Source organism: Ursus arctos, unplaced genomic scaffold (assembly GCF_023065955.2).
Source record: "Ursus arctos isolate Adak ecotype North America unplaced genomic scaffold, UrsArc2.0 scaffold_14, whole genome shotgun sequence".
Taxonomy (NCBI): Eukaryota; Metazoa; Chordata; class Mammalia; order Carnivora; family Ursidae; genus Ursus; species Ursus arctos.
In genome coordinates this window covers 65,946,625-65,967,206 of record NW_026622808.1, presented here as the reverse complement: position 1 = coordinate 65,967,206, position 20,582 = coordinate 65,946,625, and the positions used below count along the sequence as shown (strand labels likewise).

General features: G+C 43.4%; 1 protein-coding gene across 10 annotated transcripts in view; it reads right to left on the bottom strand.

The window, feature by feature from the left end:
* The window catches only part of TSEN2 (tRNA splicing endonuclease subunit 2), a 105,583-nt gene that overhangs the window by 26,162 nt on the left and 58,839 nt on the right, over positions 1 to 20,582 (bottom strand). For 6 of the 10 annotated variants that reach the window (XR_008959133.1, XM_026501393.4, XM_057311947.1 and 3 more), the window contains exons 1-5: positions 20,358 to 20,453; positions 14,997 to 15,198; positions 13,332 to 13,413; positions 7,294 to 7,330; positions 1,175 to 1,712 (exon numbers count right to left, since the gene is read on the bottom strand). Coding sequence is in view for 9 of the 10 variants with exons in the window: in XM_026501393.4 (XP_026357178.2) it covers positions 1,175 to 1,712; positions 7,294 to 7,330; positions 13,332 to 13,413; positions 14,997 to 15,185 (846 nt within the window). In the remaining variant the exon portion in view is untranslated. Of the gene's footprint in view, positions 1 to 1,174; positions 1,713 to 4,868; positions 4,934 to 7,293; positions 7,331 to 13,331; positions 13,414 to 14,996; positions 15,199 to 19,171; positions 20,335 to 20,357; positions 20,454 to 20,582 lie in introns of those variants that run through there. The other 4 variants (XM_057311948.1, XM_057311949.1, XM_026501394.4 and 1 more) reach the window with 3 other exon arrangements.

Below are 20,582 nucleotides of genomic sequence, written 5' to 3'. Positions count from 1 at the left end.
AGGTTTCATAAACCCCATTCCAAAGGCTAGATAAGATTTCTTCAAGCAGGTGTTTCACAAACTATTTGGCCATTGGATTTGCTCATTTTTAGCTAGTACAGGTAATTCTAGGGCAACTGTCTGACGGCATCCCTCCGTGGAGCGGCTCTTGATCTTCCCAGCGCTTCTCCTGTGCGGGCTGACCTCCGTACCCGGGACTGCCTGCACTACAGCGACACCCAACACTATGTGTAATTACCACAGCACTGCTGTTTCTCCCACCCAAGGGAAAGAATATTATTACACATGCTTTAATTTACACATTTTTTTAAAGTTAGGTTATTCACGAACTTTGAGGTTTTCGTAGAAATAGCCCTCACAGCTACTAAGTCACCAGGGCTGGGACCCAGTGCCCGTTGGTTCCCCCAGAGCATCTCACCACCTCTCACGTACCCTGGGCACTTAATATGGGCCTACTACCAGTTCTCAGTAAGGGACATCCTGGTTAGCCCACATCTGCTATGGGCCAGAAACAGATGGCTCTGGAGGAAGTGAGTGATTTTCTTCTTCAGTTGATCCTTGAACAACACAGGGGTTAGGGGTGCTGACTTCTTGCCAAAGAAAATCCATGTATAACTTCTGACTCCCCCAAAACTTAACTACTAGTAGTCTACTGTTCACTGGAAGCCTTACCAACAACATGAACAGCTGATTATCGCATAGTCTATATTAGTATTAGATGCTATATTCTTACAATAAAGTAAACTAGAGAAAAAATGTTATTAAGAAAATGATATGGCAGGGGCGCCTGGGTGGCACAGCGGTTAAGCATCTGCCTTCGGCTCAGGGCGTGATCCCGGCGTTATGGGATCGAGCCCCACATCAGGCTCCTCCACTGTGAGCCTGCTTCTTCCTCTCCCACTCCCCCTGCTTGTGTTCCCTCTCTCGCTGGCTGTCTCTATCTCTGTCGAATAAATAAATAAAATCTTTAAAAAAAAAAAAAAAAAAAAAAAGAAAATGATATGGCAGAGAAAACACACGTACAGTATTGTACTGTATTTATCAAAAAAAAAAAAAAAAAAAAAAACCCAAACAAAAAAACCCCCCAAAAAACCAAAAAACCCGAACACCAATCTGTGTATAAGTGGATCCGTGCAGTCTGAATCCCTGTTGTTCAAGGGTCGGCTATACTTACCTCTTCACTTGGGGCACATTCCTTCTCACTCACATCACACGCATCTTCCTCCACCAGCACGTACTCATCACCAGGCCCCCTCTCTCTGGCACAGAGGAGACCTGCTTGCTGGCTCCTGGCCCCAGGCTGAGTGTCAGGCAGGGGGAGGAGAACATCTGCTTTGCCACAAGGAACTCGGGGCAGGGGGCGGTGCTGGAGGGTGGCAACCTCTACCACAGGTTCATCCAAGCCGTTTGGAGGGAGCGGCTCAGGCCCAGCGCCCTGCTGCAAGTGGTCTGATGGCTTGCTGGGACCCTCCGTGTCAACTGACTTTCCTGCGTCTCCATTCATCACAGAAAGTTCCTCTCTATCTGCGGCACTTTCCATTTTGGAAACCATTTCAGAGTTCAGCTCATCATGCCATTGAACTTCTTCATTCCTTCTTACACCAGGATGCTCGAGTGGTTTTGTGTAATCCCGGAGGATTCTCTGCACTGTACCCTCCTCCTGCCCCTGTCTTCGCATGAGCTCTGCGGCCCATTCTACACTATGCTGATACCTGCAAGATGGAAATCCTGTCAGTAACACTTGAATTTCAACACTCAAAACACAACAGAGCATGCAGAAAAGACGGGGAGGTAGTATGCCAAAGCGTTTATAGCAGTTTTTCTCAGCAGTGGGCTATACATCAATGTTTTCTTTATATTTTGTGTTTTCTGTTTTTCAATTAAGTATGTGTTACTTTTGTTTTTATTATTAGAGCTTCATTTAATTTTCTTATTTTGAAAAAAAACTTGAGCCCAGTTTGACAAAGCATGAATATTTATGTAATATAAAACTGGTGGACCAAATGACTGAAGTAAGTACAAAGAGAATATGGCCATCTTCTGTCAGGATTTCTTTTACATTAGTCTCAATTTTGGATATCACAACATTTTCAGAAAAATATCCCGCTCATAGTATACACAGCCTTTGCTCTGTATTGGAATGCAAAACGAGAATTTCAATAAATATTTTTCACGGCACCTACTAAGGTCTCCACTGCACATGGCTAGAAAGGATTACGTGCTGTACATATGGCCAAGCATCCTAGCAGAAGGGCCCTTTTTCTCATAATAATTTTTGAAGTACAGTTTGATGAGGAATACCTGCTTCGTTCTTCAAATGTAAAGGCAACCCCTGAACACTTCCCAAGTTACAAAAAAGTCACAGGTAAGACAACGGGGTTCTGCCCCAGTGAGATGTCATGACCTGATGACGCCGCTGGGATGCGTCCATGCAGGTCAGGATGCCATATGGAAATTTCATCAGTGGGAGAGCTAAAGGCAATGCAAAACTCAAGCACTTTTGCATCTACCTACAACTGTTGGCCTGGAAAGCACCTAAGATGGCAGTTTGTGGGAAGACAGAGGTAATTTTACTCATCACTTTGAGTATTTTGCTTTGTGTGTGGATGACTGAATACGTCATAGTTCATCAACTATGACATCTCACACGTTATCGAACAAGGAAGCCGGCCTCTGCTATATTTAAGATTTGTGGCTGCTTAACCCTGATTCCTCAGAAGACTCTTCAAGCTGTCCACATCCCGTCTATTCTATAGAGGGATGAGTACGCCTTCCTATATATTGGGAACTGTATCTTAGATTTTTAAAAAAATTGTATTTATTTATTTATTTTAAAGATTTTATTTATTTGAGGGAGGGAGAGAGAGACAGCGAGACAGAGAGCATGAACAGGGGGTAGAGGGAGAAGCAGGCTCCTCACTGAGCAGGGAGCCTGATATGGGGCTCGATCCCAGGACCCTAGGATCATGACCTGAGCTGAAGGCAGACGCTTAACAGACTGAGCCCCCCAGGTGCCCCTGTATCTTGGATTTAAAGTGCAAAACCTGGCAAGGCTACTCTCACACCTAAGAAGCAGGGTAGACACCATGATTGTACACATGAACATCAGCCTGACTCTTTGACTTGTAACTATGTGACAAAGACAGTTACTTCTTTGTGCCTGTTCTGCCACCCGTAAGTTGGGATAATGGCACTACTACTGCACAAAGGGGTTATGTATTACTTTTAATAATCAGAATAAAAAATGTAGTTGCTCATACAACAGCAGGGTGTCTTCTCTGGCCACTGTTGCATACGGTTGAAAGAACTTTTGTTTGAGAGATCTAAAAAGAATCTTTGCTCTTCACACCACCTACAGCACTGGCTTTATAGGCTTCATGGATCTACGTATCTCCTTTAGTTGAACGCAAATTTTTGTGTCAATATATCTTTCTGGGGAATGGATCCCCAACTTTCATCAAATTCTTTCACTCAAAATATGTGAAAGAACCAACCACTGAATGAAAGGTTCAACAATTGCCCCTTTGAGCAGAAGACCTGGAACTGAGAGAGAGAAAGAGCACACATAGGCCACTGCTCTGCTCTCTGCAATAGGGTGGTCAAGGCAGACAGGAATTCAAACTCTCATTCCATCGTGTTTCTTGTACTAGCTACATGACCCCCATGAGGCTCAGTTCCTCATCTGTAAACCAGGAGTAACCGTACTGACATCATGGAGCTGTTGCAAGGATACAAGGAGACAAGAGGTGGACAATGCTCGGCACACAGTAAGTACTCTATAAATATTTGTTACTATAGGATTGTGGGCTTTTTAGGGGGAGACTTAGAAATAAAATCATTTTGTCTCATACATATTATGTAACAAAATACAAATAGCATTTTTAATGAATGGAAGTGTACACCTTTATTAACTGCTCTCTGAGAGCAAGGCCAGTCATGTGGGGACAAGTGCGGCACCAGATCTGGGTTCTGGAGTTGGCTCTTTCGTGTGACTCTGAGCTAAGCCACTTAGCATCCCTACACCTTTTTGCTCTTCTGCAAAAGGCCAGAATCACACCTGCATTCCTGCCTCATAATGACCTCAAATGTTCATTTTATGGAAGCTCAAATGAGACAGTGGCCACAAAAGCATGTGGAAAAAAGCCTCTGAGCAAGACTGGTGATGAAAACAGCCAGATACACAAGTGACTAAGACATATGGCATATGAGTCACAGAGCAGGCGTCCTCTCATTGGCTAACAATGCATTAAAAAGCCAAGTCCTGCTGCGATTAACCGCAGACACTGCTGGAGAAGCAGCAGGAAGAGAAAAGTGAAAAGTAAAAGTCAGGAAACATAAGGGAGAGAGTGGCAGGGGGAAAAGGTGGCAGCTATGATTAGAAGCAGCAATGAGACTGGTGAAAAGCAGACCCATCTCAGCGCCACCAGACTACAGAACGGTGTAGCATCTGAATACGCCTCTGCTTCTTCTGTCTCTATGCCCTCGAACACACCTCTTCTGCTGCCATGGTGAACACCCCTCTCCCCCACCTACTGATTAACGCCTACCTATCATTGGAAGTTCACAGCAAAGCAGTTTTGAGTCAGTCTGCTTAGGTCCAAGTACTGCCCTTATGCAAGTTACATAACCTCCTCTGGTTGCGTTTCCTCACCTGTCAGATAATAACAGGCGCTACCTCTAGGGGTGATGTGAGGGCTTTAGGATAGTCCACAAATGTGTTATCCGCACAGGACCTTGTCCATGGAATATGCCCAAGAAACGCCAGCATGTGCAACCACGTTATTGTTCTCACTATGTGTCAGTTCCTTGGAGGCTCTGGAGCTGAACCGGTTCGTCTGATATAATGAGATGGAAATGACTATGCCTACCTCAAAGGCTTCTTGAGAAGATGAACTGAGATGGTCAGGTAAAGCATCCGGACTGGTAACTGGCACTGTTGGAGCAACCAGTACCTGTTAGCTATGACGGTGATCGCAGTAATATCTCCCTATAATATTTATTACAGAAGAGTGCAATTGTTTGTTTACTTCTCTTCCTCTCCCACTAGACTGTAAATCCCTCGAGAACAGGGACAAAATCCTGTCCCCCTCTTGTATCTGCAGCACCTACCCAATGCCTGATGCACAGGCACCTGCAGTAAATGCTGGCTGAATAAAGGACTACAAATGAGGGGAGAGCAGCCCCCCGTCACGGCTGGCCCTTCAAGGACACAACCTATAAACTTCAGTCCCCTAGGGCATCATCCAAGGGTCCGGACACTCACATCCAGAGAGAATTACATGGAAGGTTCTCCTCACCCAAGGACAACTATTGTTGGAAAACAGCCAATCAGAGTGAATTCCCTTGAGAAAGGGATCAGAGTTTCAGAGGGAATAGTAAAGAAACAATTCTAACAAGCACTTAAGCTGGAAAATTAACCTAAAAATATAAAAATGAGCCCATTTATTTTATTTTTTTATGTTAGTCACCATACAGTACATCCCTGGTTTCTGATGTAAAGTTCGATGATTCATTAGTTGTGTATAACACCCAGTGCACCACGCAATACGTGCCCTCCTTACTACCCATCACCAGCCTATCCCATTCCCCCACCTCCCTCCCCTCTGAAGCCCTCAGTTTGTTTCCCAGAGTCCATAGTCTCTCATGGTTCTTTTAATATAACAATTTAGATTGTGATTTCAATTATCATGGCCAAATAATTAATCAAATATTGATGGGGGCATAATTTTCTGACAGAACTGTCAGATATGGTTAAGTCCTAACCCCTGGCACTTGTGAATGTGAACTTCTCTGGAAACAGGGTCTTTGCAGATGTAACCAAGTTAAGAAGAAGTCATAATGACTGGTTTCCTTATAGGAAGAGGAGGGAAATTTGGATAGAGACACAGACATACACAAGGGAGACCTCCATGTGATAATGGAGGAAGAGCCTAGAGAGGTGCATCTATAAGCCAAGGAATGTCAAAGATTGCTGGCTACCACCAGAGGCCCAGACCAGGCATGCAAGATGGACGGATCCTCCTCCAGAGCCTTCTGAGGGAGCACAGCACTGCTGACACCTTGATTTTGGACTTCTGGTCTCCAGAAGTATGAGACTAAATCTCTGCTCTTTTAAGCTACAGTAGCCTGAGGGAACTAATACAAGGATCAATAAAATGCTTGCAGTGTTATTACTGTAGAACTTACAAAGAGATAACCTCAGGCAGGTGACAATCTCCCCCATCCAGAACCTCACATACTCAAACTGGCTTGACACCATGTCATACCCACTGCCAGCCCGATCAGGATGCAGTTCTGAGGGGCAGGCTTCTGCTTTGTTTCTGAGTCCTAGTGCTGACTGCAGCTTTACTGCAGCTACTCCTGCGATGGGGGCTCTGCCAGGTTCTCAGCAGGTCCCTCCCACAGACTAGAACCTACCCCCAAACCCAGCCTGTAGGTATAGCCAGAGCAGCCACTGAGATCTCCCTGGTGTCACTGCCCCCAGCCACTCCTCTGGCCATGGGGTGACCGAGCACGTAACTGAATAGCAGCTGTCAGATTCTGCCAGTATGTGCTAGAAGCAAGATGAAAAACCATCCGGGGCTTCAATATTTTTAGAATGTGTACAGAAGAGTTGCAACTTGAGCTGCCCCTCAGGGCATCCTGCTCTCCGGGAACTAACAGTCTAACTCCAGGTGTATGATGGACAGCACAGCGAGGGGCGCCAAGGCAGACCGTGTGGGAGCCCGAAGAACAACCCCAGCCAACGGAGGGTGGTGGTGATGAGAAAACCTCCAGGAAAGTGACGTGTAAGCTGGATCATGAGATGAGCAGTGACAGCCAGGCAGTGTGCGTGCTTGGGGGGTCAGGGAGGAAAGTTCCGGGAAATGGGAAAAGCATGAAGAAAAGCCAGAGGAAGGAACTGTGATAGTGTGAGGGGATGAGGAAGAGCCTCTGTGGAAGCCTTTCTTTCATCCTGCAAGTGTAAACGAGGAAAGAGACAGGGCAGGAGGCCAGTTATAGACCTAAGTGTAAGCATCTTAGCACTTAAAGACATACACATTAGAGGGTAATTGTTCATATTTTGGAAGGAATTCAAGTGGCAAAAGGTTTGACCTAGGATTATTTAAAAAAAATAAACTTAGTGCATTGCAAATACGATTTGATCCACATTAAGGTCAGACGTAATTTTCAAGGACACATCTACTACCCTTGCCCCCCGCCCAAAAAAGCATGACCTACCACATTGGAAAAGGTTATCTACAAACAGATCTGATTTAAGCCACAATTCTGGCCAAGGCCACCATGACTTACTTTTTTGACGTGATTACAGGCATGTCTGTCTTCATATCTGTAACAACAAAAAAGTTCTGTTCAGACAAATTTTCCTTAATGGAAAAAAACCACTGAAAATCCAGAAAAGACAAAGAGAATTTCAAGAATCACAAAACCACACATCTAGAAGGCTGACTAATCCTGCCCAGCCAGCAATGGTGTGCTTTACATGCCATCATTCCCTGAACCCACCCCCTGAACCCATCGGAAAGCGATGCTGACGGATCACAGTGCTCTTGCTGTGCCCAGATGTGACCCTGAAATACTCAACTCAACACTGCAGCTCGGCAGCAATGGCATGCAAGAGGAAACCCATCCGCACCCTCTGAACTTTTGGATGAGAATATTCGATGCCCTGAAGTTTTGCACTTTACCCCTATTTTCCCGTGCTCCATAAGGCGTCTTCAGTCAAAGCGCCCCACATGTACCTACAGAAAGGGTTGCTGAGATGCATTTCGTGGCAGTGTTGGTTCTGGGTGTGGACCTGGGAGTTCTGGGCTCTAGTTCTAGCTGTGGGCATCCGGCTGGTTGGGCCTTTCTACCTACAATGTTATTTGTTGATCACCTGATGCTATGGGTTTTAGTCCTCATCTGCCCTCACTCTGCCTTTGGGCAAGTTATTTTTCCTTACCCAAACTCAGCCTTCTCTCCAGAGCATCAGAGGCTTGGAACAGATGATCATCAGCTTTAAAAACCCTAGTTCACAGACTCCTACCTCCTTAGGAATTTGTCGAGTTTTACTGACAGCCATCCATGTGCCAAGCACTAGAGATGCAGAAGTAATAAAGCAAATCCCCTCCTGAGATACTCACAGTCTAGTTGGGGAGACAGACCAGAAATGATTGATTCTAACCCAAGGTGATATACGATCAAATAAAGGATTATAAAAGGACTAGCTCACTTTGCCTGAAAGGCTTAGTGAAAAACACCGAGGAGGAGGAGGAGTAACTGAGCTGGGCTCTGAAGAACGAATAAGAGTTCACCAGGCAGACCAGGGGGGAAACAGGCAGGGGAAGCCATGCAGAGGCTGAGAGAGAGAGTAAATGCACGCAGGTTCATGGAATGGCAAGCAGCCCAAGGTGGTTCTAGGCCAACAACTAGAAGACAGTGCATAGAGAGGCTGGAAGATGAGGCTGAAGCCAGAATTTGAAGAACCCCCTAAAATGGACATTTGAGATTTACTTCTTTAAAGCAGTCCACAAGCTTAATTTCTGTTTCCTTGGCATAAATTCATTTCCCTCAAATTTCTATTACTGTCTAAAATCTAGTTACCACACAGATCAGGAAAAGACTCTCAATTGTTAAGATCATTATACTATTTGAAAACTTTTCTATGTTTCTGGACAAATATCAGTAACTGCTGAAGCTGGAATGGTGGGGGTCATTATGCTATTTTCCCCCCACTTTTCTCTCTTTTTGAAACACTCATTATGAAAAAATTTTCAGACATACAAAAGTAAAGAGAATAGTATAATAAATTCCCATGTTGCCACCCCTTGGCTTTAACAATTAATTCATGGCCAATCTTCCTTCATTCGTTCTTCTGTTCACTCCCCCCCCCCCCAGATTATTTTGGAAAAGATCCCTCACATTCTATCATAGCATCTCTAAGTAGCTCATTATGTATTTCTATATAATGACTTAAAAAAAAGAAAACATAAAAAATGACTTGTATAAAAAAGGGGGGGAGCCTCGCTGGCTCAGTTGGTAGAGCACGTGATTCTTAATCTTGCGGCTGTGAGTTCTAGTCCCACATTCGGTGTAGAGCTTACTTAAAAACAAAACCATGGGGAGCCTGGGTGGCACAGCGGTTAAGCGTCTGCCTTCGGCTCAGGGAGTGATCCCAGCGTTATGGGATTGAGCCCCACATCAGGCTCCTCTGGTATGAGCCTGCTTCTTCCTCTCCCACTCCCCCTGCTTGTGTTCCCTCTCTAGCTGGCTGTCTCTATCCTGTCGAATAAATAAATAAAATCTTAAAAAAAAAAAAAAAAAACACCAAAAAACCAAAAACCAAAAAAAAAAAAAAGAACAAAAAAATTGCAATACCATTATTACTTTTAAAAATTAATGTTAATTCCTTAGCCTCATCCAAAATCTATGGGTTGCCTCAATTTTTAAAAGTTGGATTCAAAATCCACAAGGCCCATACATTACGACTGACTGAAACATCTGAAGTTGATTCTAATATATGTTACCCGCCATGATTTTCTTCCCTGTAATTCACTTACTGAGCAATGGGTCTTCTGTCCTATACAGCTTCCCCCTGGTCTGGCCTCGGATGATCACATCCCTACTGTGCTGTAAACATGGTGCGCATCAAAGGAGCATGTCAGTGCTGTCCTCGAACTGCTCGCGAACGGTCCAAGAAGGGCCTGCACCAACTTTTAAGCAACCGTCTCACTCAGCACACGGCTTAGTTCAGCTCACCTTGTTTTCACAGCCAGATTTGCACAGAAAGAGAAGCCGTAGGTAAACAGCTAACTAACACGGGATCTATTTCCATTCTGGTACAAAGGACTTATCTTGTGATACTTCAGTACTTTGAGCAGCACAGGCTTAATACATTCTTTGACCCTGTTTCCTGTAAATTGGTGGAACTAGAGGCTTGATCAGATTCAGGCTCAATATTTTGGGCAGCCTACTTCATGGGTGGTGCTGTGTGTTTCCCTTAAAAGACAAAAAATGTGTTGTCTGTTTGTCCATCATCAACACCACTGGTGATCAGTGTTTTACTAGAGGATGCAAAACGGTGATATTCTAACCCTATTATTCCTTGTTTATTAGTGGGAACCTTCTATATAGAGAAACCCCTCACTACTCAGTGACCGTGAGAACCAGTTCATGTTTACCAATTTCCAAAATGGTGAATCCTCCACAGGTGAACCATGAATTTCTTCTGCATGTATCAGTACGTACCAGCATAAATTAAAAGATTCAAGCATTTTGGGGGATATTATTACCACTGACTGAATTTTAAAACAAATTGTAGTATTAGTCCTTTTTTGTTTTTTTGAGAGAGAGAGAGAGGGAGAGAGAGATCTTAAGCAGGCTCCATGCTCAGCACGGAGCCTGATGTGGGGCTCCATCCAGGACCCTGAGATCATGACCTGAACCGAAATCAAGACCTGGACGCTTAACCGACTGAGCCACCCAGGCGCCTCTAGTATTATTCTCATTGATGCTCAAATGTTTCCCTCTTTGGCCTGGGAAGCCTCTTTTGAAACAAGCCTAGCAGTTTTTGATAAGCTTCCTTGCTTTCTGGTATAGATGTTTCATGTGAAAATCCTGGCTCTCAACCTTACCAACATAATTAATCATTTGCTTTTTCACACCCTATACATACAACAGTCAGTTGTACCAATGCTATTATCTGTAAAATAACTGCTGAAAGCAATGTGAAGATTATTTTGCCACTCTTCCTTTCTTTAGAGTATAGGGCAGGCTGATTGCACTGATGGCCCCAATTCTTCAGGTCTTCCACCTGCCAAACACCTTGACTCTAGACCAGTTGGAATAATAGCAAACATGCTGTGAGCAGAGGCCCAAAAAGCACTGACACACTGGGGCTTGCCCATGACCCTCCACCATAACCACGAGAACATATCTGGGCTAGCCCGCCAAAGGATGACACACATGGTGTCGTCCCCCGCCCCTCATCCCAATTGAGACCATCCTACAGCTGACAGCCAACCATAGACAACCAGACACTAGTGAGTCCAGCTAGATCCATTACCGGACTAGAGCCATTAGAGCAGCCAGCTGATCTCCATGAACTAACCAGATGGATGAGTACATCTGGCCACGATCAGCACACCTACCTAGCAAACCTGCAGACTTGGGAGCAATCTGGATGCTGCTGAAAGCCACTGGTTAAACAACACTGTGCCAAGAGATAACGGACACAGAATGTATCCTATTAGGACTGAACCTCAAGTTACCATGTTTTACAGTCACTAGAAGAGTTTCCCTCTGTGGCTATACCACCAACTTGATATACAGGTTCCACTTTTTTTTAAAATTACTTTTTTAAAATTTAACTTTGTTTTGTAATCATAAATACATTTACAAGGTTCTAAAGTCAAATCTATAAAGTCTCACCTCTTTCTCTATCCTGTTCCATCCCTCCCCCATAGGCATTAAAAAGACTTTATGATTTATCCTTCCTTGAATTTCAAAAATATATTTATATCCCCCCACGTTCAGATAAACCACGGCGCACTACACAGACTCCCCCTTACTGTGCTGTCTTCGCTTAGGAATACATCCCAGGGATCCCTCATTCTGAGCTCTGCAACATGGTACTTCATTATATGAAGGCAGGACAGTGTAATCGACTAGCCCCCTCCTAATGGACCTTTGGGTTGTTCCTAGTCTTTTAATCTAAGAAACAATGTTGCAATGATTAGCCTTGTGCGATTTCTTTTCCTATTTTTGTCAGTGTATCTTTCAACTAAATTCCTTGAAATGAAATTGCTGGGTTAAAAGTAAATGCTTATACTGGATATCCATGGGCAAAACACTGAAACTGGACCCCTACTTTATATCACACACAAAAATTAACTCAAAGTGGATCAGAGACCTAAATTTAAGAGGTGAAACTGTAAAACTCTTAGAAGAAAACACGGGAAAATCTGCATCAGCTTGGATTTGGCAATGGTTTCCTAAATGACACCAAAACTATAGGTAATGAAAGAAAAAAAACAGGTAAACTGGACTTCATTAATATTAAAAACTTGTACCACTTCACACTCACTAAGATGGCTATCATAAAAAACAAACAAAAAACCCCCAAACCAGAAAACAGCAAGTGGAGAAATTGGAAACTTTGCGCTCTGCTGGTAGGAATGTAATAATACAGGGCTGGTGTTGTGGAAAACAGTTTGGCATTTACTAAAAAGATTAAAACAGAATTATCATTAAGATTCAGCAAGTCCACTCCTAGGTATATACCCAAGAGAAATGAAAATTTATGTCCACACAAACACTTGCATGTGAATATTCACAGCAGCACTATTCGTAACAGCCCCAAAGTGGGAACAACCCAAATGTCCATATTTGGATGAATGGATAAACAAAACATGGTATATCCATAAAATGGGATATTATTCAGATGAAGTTTTGATACATGCTGCAATACGGATGAACCTTGAAAACACCCTAAGTGGAAGATGCAAAAGGCTTCACAATGTATGATTCCACTTAGGTGAAATATTTAGAATGGGCAACCTCACAGACACAGCAAACATATTAAGGTGACCAGGGGTTAGGGGGAGAGGAGGATTGGAGGGGAAAAAAGGCAAACGTATATATAATTTTATTAGACACTGCTAAATTCCCCTCTGTGACAGCTGTACCACCTGCATTCCCACCAGCAATGCATGAAGAGTGTTTCTCTGGGCCTCCCCAAGGAGAATATTGTCAACTTTTGGATTTTTGCTAATCTGACTGCTAAATTGGTATCTTACTGCAGGTTTAATTTGTATTTTTTCTTACAAAAAATCCTAATTATGTTTTCATCTGCTGGCATTGGTTCTGTAATCACCATGAGACTTCCTTAGACAAACCCACTCAGGTAAAAGATTTTTAAGTTAAAGAAGGCAAGTTAAGCAATAAGAACTACACACATTAATGTTTTAACAAATTCATTAATGTTATGGTTACTGTTGTAAATTCTAATCCCAGAAATAAAAAATATAAAACTCATTTTGCATACAGGTGAAGAGTACTTACCTACTAGTACCTTCCGAGTGCGTAGTACCCTGCTAGTCAGTTTAACAACAGAAAAACATGAATAACAATTTTGGTAAGTCCAGAAATTAGATAAAACATATTTTCACCAACCATCAGAATCCTTTCACCTTGATGAGAATTATTCTAGTTGCTGGTTTTAGCAGTAAAATTGCCACTGTGCATGTTATGTCTTCTCCAGAGAATTTTCCTATGTAATAGTCTGAAGTGTAAGATCAAAGATGAAAGAAAATAATTTGCCCAAAGAACTGAATGATGTACAAATTTACCTTTCCACTTAGCAACGAGCTTAGGATCTGAAATTGTGAAGTTTGGACGGCTTCTAGACAGGATACCTTTTCCAAAATAACCCTTTCGGGAAAAAAGAAAACAAAGTTAGTTCATGTTTAGTTACCAATTTTTTTAGCTGGGGGAAAACAACTATTTGAATTAATAAGAGATTCATTCTGTTTTTCTTAGCTTTACATTTTCCCTCTGATTACCTAATGATTACTAAGGAAGATCTTTTTTTTTTTTTTTTAAGATTTTATTTATTTATGTGACAGAGAGACAGCCAGCGAGAGAGGGAACACAAGCAGGGGGAGTGGGAGAGGACGAAGCAGGCTCCCAGCGGAGGAGCCCGATGTGGGACTCAATCCCAGAACGCCGGGATCACGCCCTGAGCCGAAGGCAGAGGCTTAACGACTGCGCTACCCAGGCGCCCCTACTAAGGAAGATCTTAGCACTTACATCTGATTGTTTGAGGAGTTCTAGTAAGTTTTCAGTACACCTCATGTGTCTTATACCTAATGATTTCAGTCTGGGTTTGGTAAAACTCAAGGCAACAGAATAGGCAGAGGCAGGGCCTGGCCTAGACTCCCATCTCACCAGGATCAATGGCCACCTGCTGTATCCCACTTTGAGAAGCTGGCTACAACATATTTATTTTATATGAAATGTTTGGAAAGGCCCATTTTAGAGAGGAAGTAGATCAGCGGGTGACATGGGCTGGGAGCAGGAGCAGGGATTAAGTGCAATGGCACAAGGGAACTTTTTGTGGTGATGGGAATGCTCCACAACTGGACTGTGATGGTGGTTGCACAACTCTATGAATTTACTACGATCATGAATTGCACATTTACAATGGGTGAATTTTATGAGACTAAATTATACCTCAATAAAGCTATTTAAAAAAATGCCCCCAGCTGGGGCACCTGGCTGGCTCAGTTGGTACAGCATGTGACTCTTGATCTCAGGGTTGTGAGTTCGAGCCCCACACTGGGAGCAGAGATTACTTTAAAAAAATAAAAATGCCTCCAGTAATGAACTGGCTATGGAGTAAAGTAAAACGTAAAGTAAAATAAAGTAGAGTAAAATAAAACAAAATAAAATAAAATAGCAAGCAAGCTATCAATCTCAACCTGAACCTATCATTGGTGGAAAACAGCAAAAACCAGAACTTGTCCTGATCTAAGAAGAGGTCCCCAAAGAGAAGAGACCACAGATAAGGAGCCAGAGTACATGCTGAAGCCTCATCTGTCCAGGAGCCAGAACAATATGCCACCCTGGGTTTACCTCTGGAGATGGAATGGCAGTGGGGAATTTTTACTTTTCACCCATTACATTTCTGTAAATTGCTTGACATTTTTATGAACATGCATGTCTTTTATAACTGAAAGACAAGAAAGGCCAATGCACGAACCCGACTTTATTGTTGAACCCGACTTTATTGTTGAAACGGGGGTTTCAGGGTGGGGGAGTCTTCCTCATTAACATATGGCCTCAGGGCACCTGATTCAAATTGTGCAGCTCCTCTCCTACACTGGACTGAATGGCAAGGAAAGAATATGGGTCAATTAAGGTTTGCTTTTGGGAGTGGATGGGGGGAAGCAAAAAGGATAGCTGGCTCGGGACTGTCAGAGGTAGCCATACCAAAGCCATCAGCACTTACTTACTTTCCCATAGAGCTGCTCCATATCTTCTGCGTTCCTCACAATTACATTGTTGTTTATCATCTCTGCTGTGAATACCTTGAAGTCTTGCTTAGGCCCACAGTCCTGACCAAAAGGGATGGGCAGCGGAGACTCATAACTCTCATACACTCTTCTTTTCCGCTTTGGGGCACGGAAAACTGCTTCTGCCATTTCTCGAGGGGAGCTGTTTTTTAAAAGAGTATAATACAGAGAAAGAAACAGCCAATCCGTCACTATGTTGATCAAAAATGGGGGTGCATTTATCTTTAGGCTCAGAAAATGTCATCGTCTGTGGGAAAAATAAAACATTTAGAAGCAGCGAAGTAAAAGAGGGAGTAATGAGAACATTTTGTACAAGCACTACAAATCCCAATCACCTAAAATATCTCAATTCCCACAATCATGCCCAAGAAGTCAGTGGCAATATTTCTAACTATAGTGGACAAGACTGAGGCCTAGCGGCATGTCCAAAGTCATAATGCCATGCAAAAGTCTACTGATAGCAAACACGACAGGATTCCTGTTTATTAGGATTATTCCCATTCTTTTGCTCAGACAACAGACATTTATTGAGTACCTACCAGGGCCACCTGATAATCAAAGGTGCTGGCAATATAAAGCCAAAAGAGACACTGTCCTCAAAGAATTAAATCCAGTCAGTATTTTTTTTTTTCCCTAAAGAAGGACCTTAAAATACATTCTAAATCTTAGGTCAATCATCTCCGAATTTCTCAGGTAAGTCAGTAAATAATAACAACAAACGACAGAAACAGCTCAGGGTCTGTTATGTACCACCAAACGCGAGTGGCGAAGAGCAGGAACTCCAAAGCCAGAGCACCAGGGCTGAACTGGCTTTACCATGTCCTGTGTGATCTCGGGCAAAAGCTGCTTAATCTCTCCGTGCTTTGGTTTCCTCATCCGCAAAGTAAGGATAAAAACAGACTCTATCAAGGACCTAGAAGAGTAGCTGGTCCATAACGAGCATCATGTGTGTTCTTTGCTTTATTGTTATGGGGAGAGCACTACCAACTCTGGTTTACAGCTGAGGAAAACAGGTTCAGGTCAGAGAGATTTTGTAAAATGCCCCTTTGGACGATCCCAGGTCTGTTGAATTCCAGAGCCTACACTCCTCTCACTGGGGTTCTGCTGCAAGCACAGGCAGCATCTGTCCCCCTTTGTCTGAAGGTCTACTATTTCTCAAGGTCAGGAGCTAAAGGGTTCCGTAAAATTATGGAATTACTTAGTGTGCACTCAGCACCCTGGGGAAGTAAAGGAAGCCAAAGTCAGTACCTCTCCCTTCCAGGCCTTAGACTCAATCTGAGGAGACAAAACAAGCCCATAACACACAAGAAAGCAAACTGAAGGTAACACAACAGGCTGCAATTCCATAATGGCTAAAGGAAGGAAATGAAGTTGAGTGCACTGTGTGATAAAGAAACAGAGCCACAGCAGATACATCTAACTTAGGAAAACTCAACCACATGCAAGGGGGGAAAATGTAAACAGCGCCAGAGGCTGGGCCAGGCACTGCACTCTCCCAACAGACGCCCTGGAATGAGAGGGGAGACATGAACCTGCTGCTCCCTTCGTCCTGGGCCCAGCTTGATCGAAGCGGAGAGCAGATCTGGTGCGTGAAATACAGTGGAGCCCTAGCACACGTTTCACTTACATGGATCCAGAGAAAGAAGTAAGACTGCTTATTAAAATGCCTCCCGCACTTCATACCAGCATCCACTGGGCAATGGATGCAACCAAGCCAGAAAGAGCCAGTGACAGTGGCCAAAACTATGGAAGGTAAGTGGTTTTATGGGTTCGTGACCATTAAAAAGAAACTGAACGCCTTGTCCAGTGTGTGATGATACCTTTATCCGCCCTCTCAAAGAAACTGAGGAATTAGATGAGGACAAAGGAAAACTCAGACCAAGGAAGAGTTACAGAAATTGATAAATCAATTACAAAGAGAACAATGAAAAATAAGAATCGGCAAGTTGAACCTTCATAGAACAGACCAAGTATGCTAAGCAGCAAAACACTAGAATAATTGAATTTTTAAGTAAGATACCTCAATGGAACTACATACTGAGCATGACTCATATGTGTATAAAATGTGTATATGTATAAATGTATAAAATGTGTATATGTATAAATGTATAAAATGTGTGTATAAATATATGTATACACACATATACACACATTGCTGTAAAGCATTCATAACAAAACTTTGTATGTTGCATGTTAATGGACAATTAAGAGATTTTCTTCCAAGAGCATTTTAATTAAATTTTCACTTGCCAACTTATCCCTCAATCCAAGCCAATGATTGCATTTAGTATTCAACAGAAGAAACAGTAATTTATTCTAAAACTTAAACAATGCTGTGTCGGCTTTTTTGAGACAGGATGTTGGAATCTAGTGAGAAACTTTCTAGGCATTTCCAGGAACAAGTCGGGCTTTTATGAGATTTTTCACTTTTATAACTTAACTTCTGGTTAGTATTTAACTTGTATATGGCTTCTACATTAGGAATTTTTTAAAAAAGAGAAAACATTAAATGGCTAACTTTAAGAACTCCCAATTAAATTCCCTTGAACAAGTGACAATGAAATTTTATTTTAATATGGCTGGTTTGGAATTTTCCCTCAGATTGCTGCTATACTCTTAAAAAAAAAAAAAAAAAGCAAGAATGAGCTAGGATACTTGATGGCGAGAACTCTGTATTCCAACCCACGTGTGTGTGACAGAAAGGTTCCTGCCACAAAACATTCCGTTTTCCACAAAATCTCAAAGTCTGTGATCTGGTGTTACCTCTGCCCATGCGGCAGAACAAGGTTCAAGAATCTGGCTCATAGGCCTCCTAGATATACAAACCTGCCATTATTACCACGTGACCTTGCACAACCCACTTAAGCTCTCTGAGCCGTTTCTTCATCTTCAAATTGAACAGGACTGGAAAACAGTTTGGAAGTCACTCAAATGTTAAACACAGAATAACCATATGATCCAACAATTCCACTCCTTGGTATAGATACAAGAAAACTAAAAACATGTTCACACAAAAATCTGTACCCAAATGTTTACAGCAATGATTCACAATAGCCAAAAAAAAAAAAAAAAAAAGGTGGCAACAACCCAAATGTCCATCAACAGATGAATAGATCAACAAAATGTGGTGTATCCATATATAATGGATTATCAGCAATAAAGGAACGAAGTGCTGATACATGCTACAGTGTGTATGAAGCTGGAAAGCATTACGTTAAGTGAAAGCAGTCACAAAAGACCACATATTGTATTAGACCATTAATATGAAATGTCCACAATAGCAAATCCATAGAGGCACAAAGTGGATTAGTGATCACCAGGCGCTGAGGGAAGGGAGAAATGGGAAGCGACTGCTAACAGGTACGGATTTGAGGGTGATGAAAATGTTTTAAAACTGGACTGCAGTGGTGGTGATGGCTGCCTAACTGTGAATATACTAAAAATCACTGAATTTTGCATTTTACAAGGGTGAGTTTTATGGGATCTGGTCTCTCAATAAAGCTGTTATTTAAAAAATTTAATAGGACAAACCAAATGATATCTAGTTTCATGGTTTTGGGAAGGAGTTGTTTTGTGCTGAACTTGAAAGGCGAAGCAGGGGATAAAGGACTGAATTCACTATTCTCCATATCTGCAATAGGAACTTAAGACATGTTTCTTTAGTGCCATGATAGGAGAACATTAATGTAAGATGTGGCATATGAATACAATTAGTAGAGGTAATAATCATCCGTAGGTAGGACACACTAGGCACAGACTGTGCCATATACTACACACATGGGTGCTACTATCCTCTTTCACAGACAAGGAAACCGAGGCTTAGAGAGGGCCAGTCATTTGCCCAAAGCCCCATGCATGGAAACATAGCATTGTAAGACTGGCCTAAAAGAGGACCCATGTCTGAAGCACACACATATGTATAGGAATGAATGGGCTGGTTGTCAAGGGGTTTGGAATGTGAAGGCTGGTTTAGACTTGGAGTCAATGCAGACACTTAAGCAGGGAACTGAAAAGAGATTAATTAACCTGGGGTGGTATACAATAGTGGCTCTCAAGCTTGGCTGCCCTTAGAATCACCTGGGGAAGTCTTAAAGCTCCTAATGCTCAGAACTTACCTGCAATTACATCAGAAATTCTGGAGCAGGACCCAGGTGATTTCAACATGTAGTCAAAGTTGCCAACTAGTGTTACAGGATAGCCTATTCAAACTCACTTAATCCCAACAGCCCCCCTAAGTACTATTACTATTCCCATCGTTCAGAGCAGGGAGGGGACTCAGAGGGGCTGAGTGCTATGCACCTGTAAGGGACTGTTGCTTTCCCTTTCCCAAACCAGGGCATACTGGACTCCAGACACAAGGAGTGTTAAGCATATTTACTTTACTATCAAAAGCAGGTCTTGTTCCTTATTCTTCCCTTGAGCAGACAAGCTAACACTGTTTAGGTATTCAGTAAATGTTTATTCCAAACAAAACAAAGCAAAACAAAAATGGGGGAGGTAGCTCCATTTAATTTTCCAAACCCCTGGAAACGCCTTGCCAAACAAACCTGGTTAAAACTTCCCACCCAGTAAAGCTCACCTTCTCCCAACATTAAAAAATGTTTGAAGCTCCAATAGTGTACCTCCTGGGCTAAGGGAGACAAGGATGAAAGGGACAAACAACCCAGCCCTTGGAGAGCTTTCAAGTTAGAACCTGAGACGAAGCCACATAAACAAACGATAACCCTTTGAAGGCTGTTGTGAGGATTAAGTGGGTAACTGTGTGAAGGCGAAGGAGCCTCGTACTGGCCTGTCACGTGCAAAATGCTGGCCAGACGGGGACTGCAACTGCAGTAAAGACTGCACAAAGTCAGAAAGTGTTAAGGGCCCACCAAATTCATAACTCCCTGTCTTAATTCATCCCCCTGCGAATTTCCTTGAGTGCCCGCCACCCCGCAAAAACCGCACTAACGGCTGAGGCTGCCCTCGGGCAGAGACTGTGTCCTATACACCTTGACGTCCCCAGCCCCCAGCACTGAACTGTTCTTCGGAAAAGAACGAAGGGAAGTGCAAAGGGCTCCAGGTGCTCGGAGAACGGGAGAGGCGCTAATTCCGGCGGAACCAGGAAGCCTGGCTCCCTGGCCCGGCCCACTCTGGGGTGGCTGTGCAACCCAGGGAAAGTCTCTATACCCTTTCCGTTCCCTCTCCCGAGAGCTTTCGGAGAAGGCGACGTCTCCTCTCGCACCAGAACCCCCACCAAGAGCCGCGGCCACCACGCTCAGAGCCACCACACGCCGCTAGCCGCCCGCCCCGAAGCCTTACCTTCCTCAGCCTCAAGCGCTCGTCGTTACTCCGGCAACGCCGGCCGGAGGGCGGTTACCGCCGCCGTCAAGCAGTGCGGCCGCAAAGCCGGGCGAATGCGCAGCCGCAGACCCTGAGGGAGCGCGTGCTGGGTCTTTGCGGAGAGCGCCTGCGCAGAGCCTGAAGGCGCGTTTTCGGTACCTGTTCCTCGCCTTTCGCCGGGTGTAAGCGAGGTCTCTTTCCTGC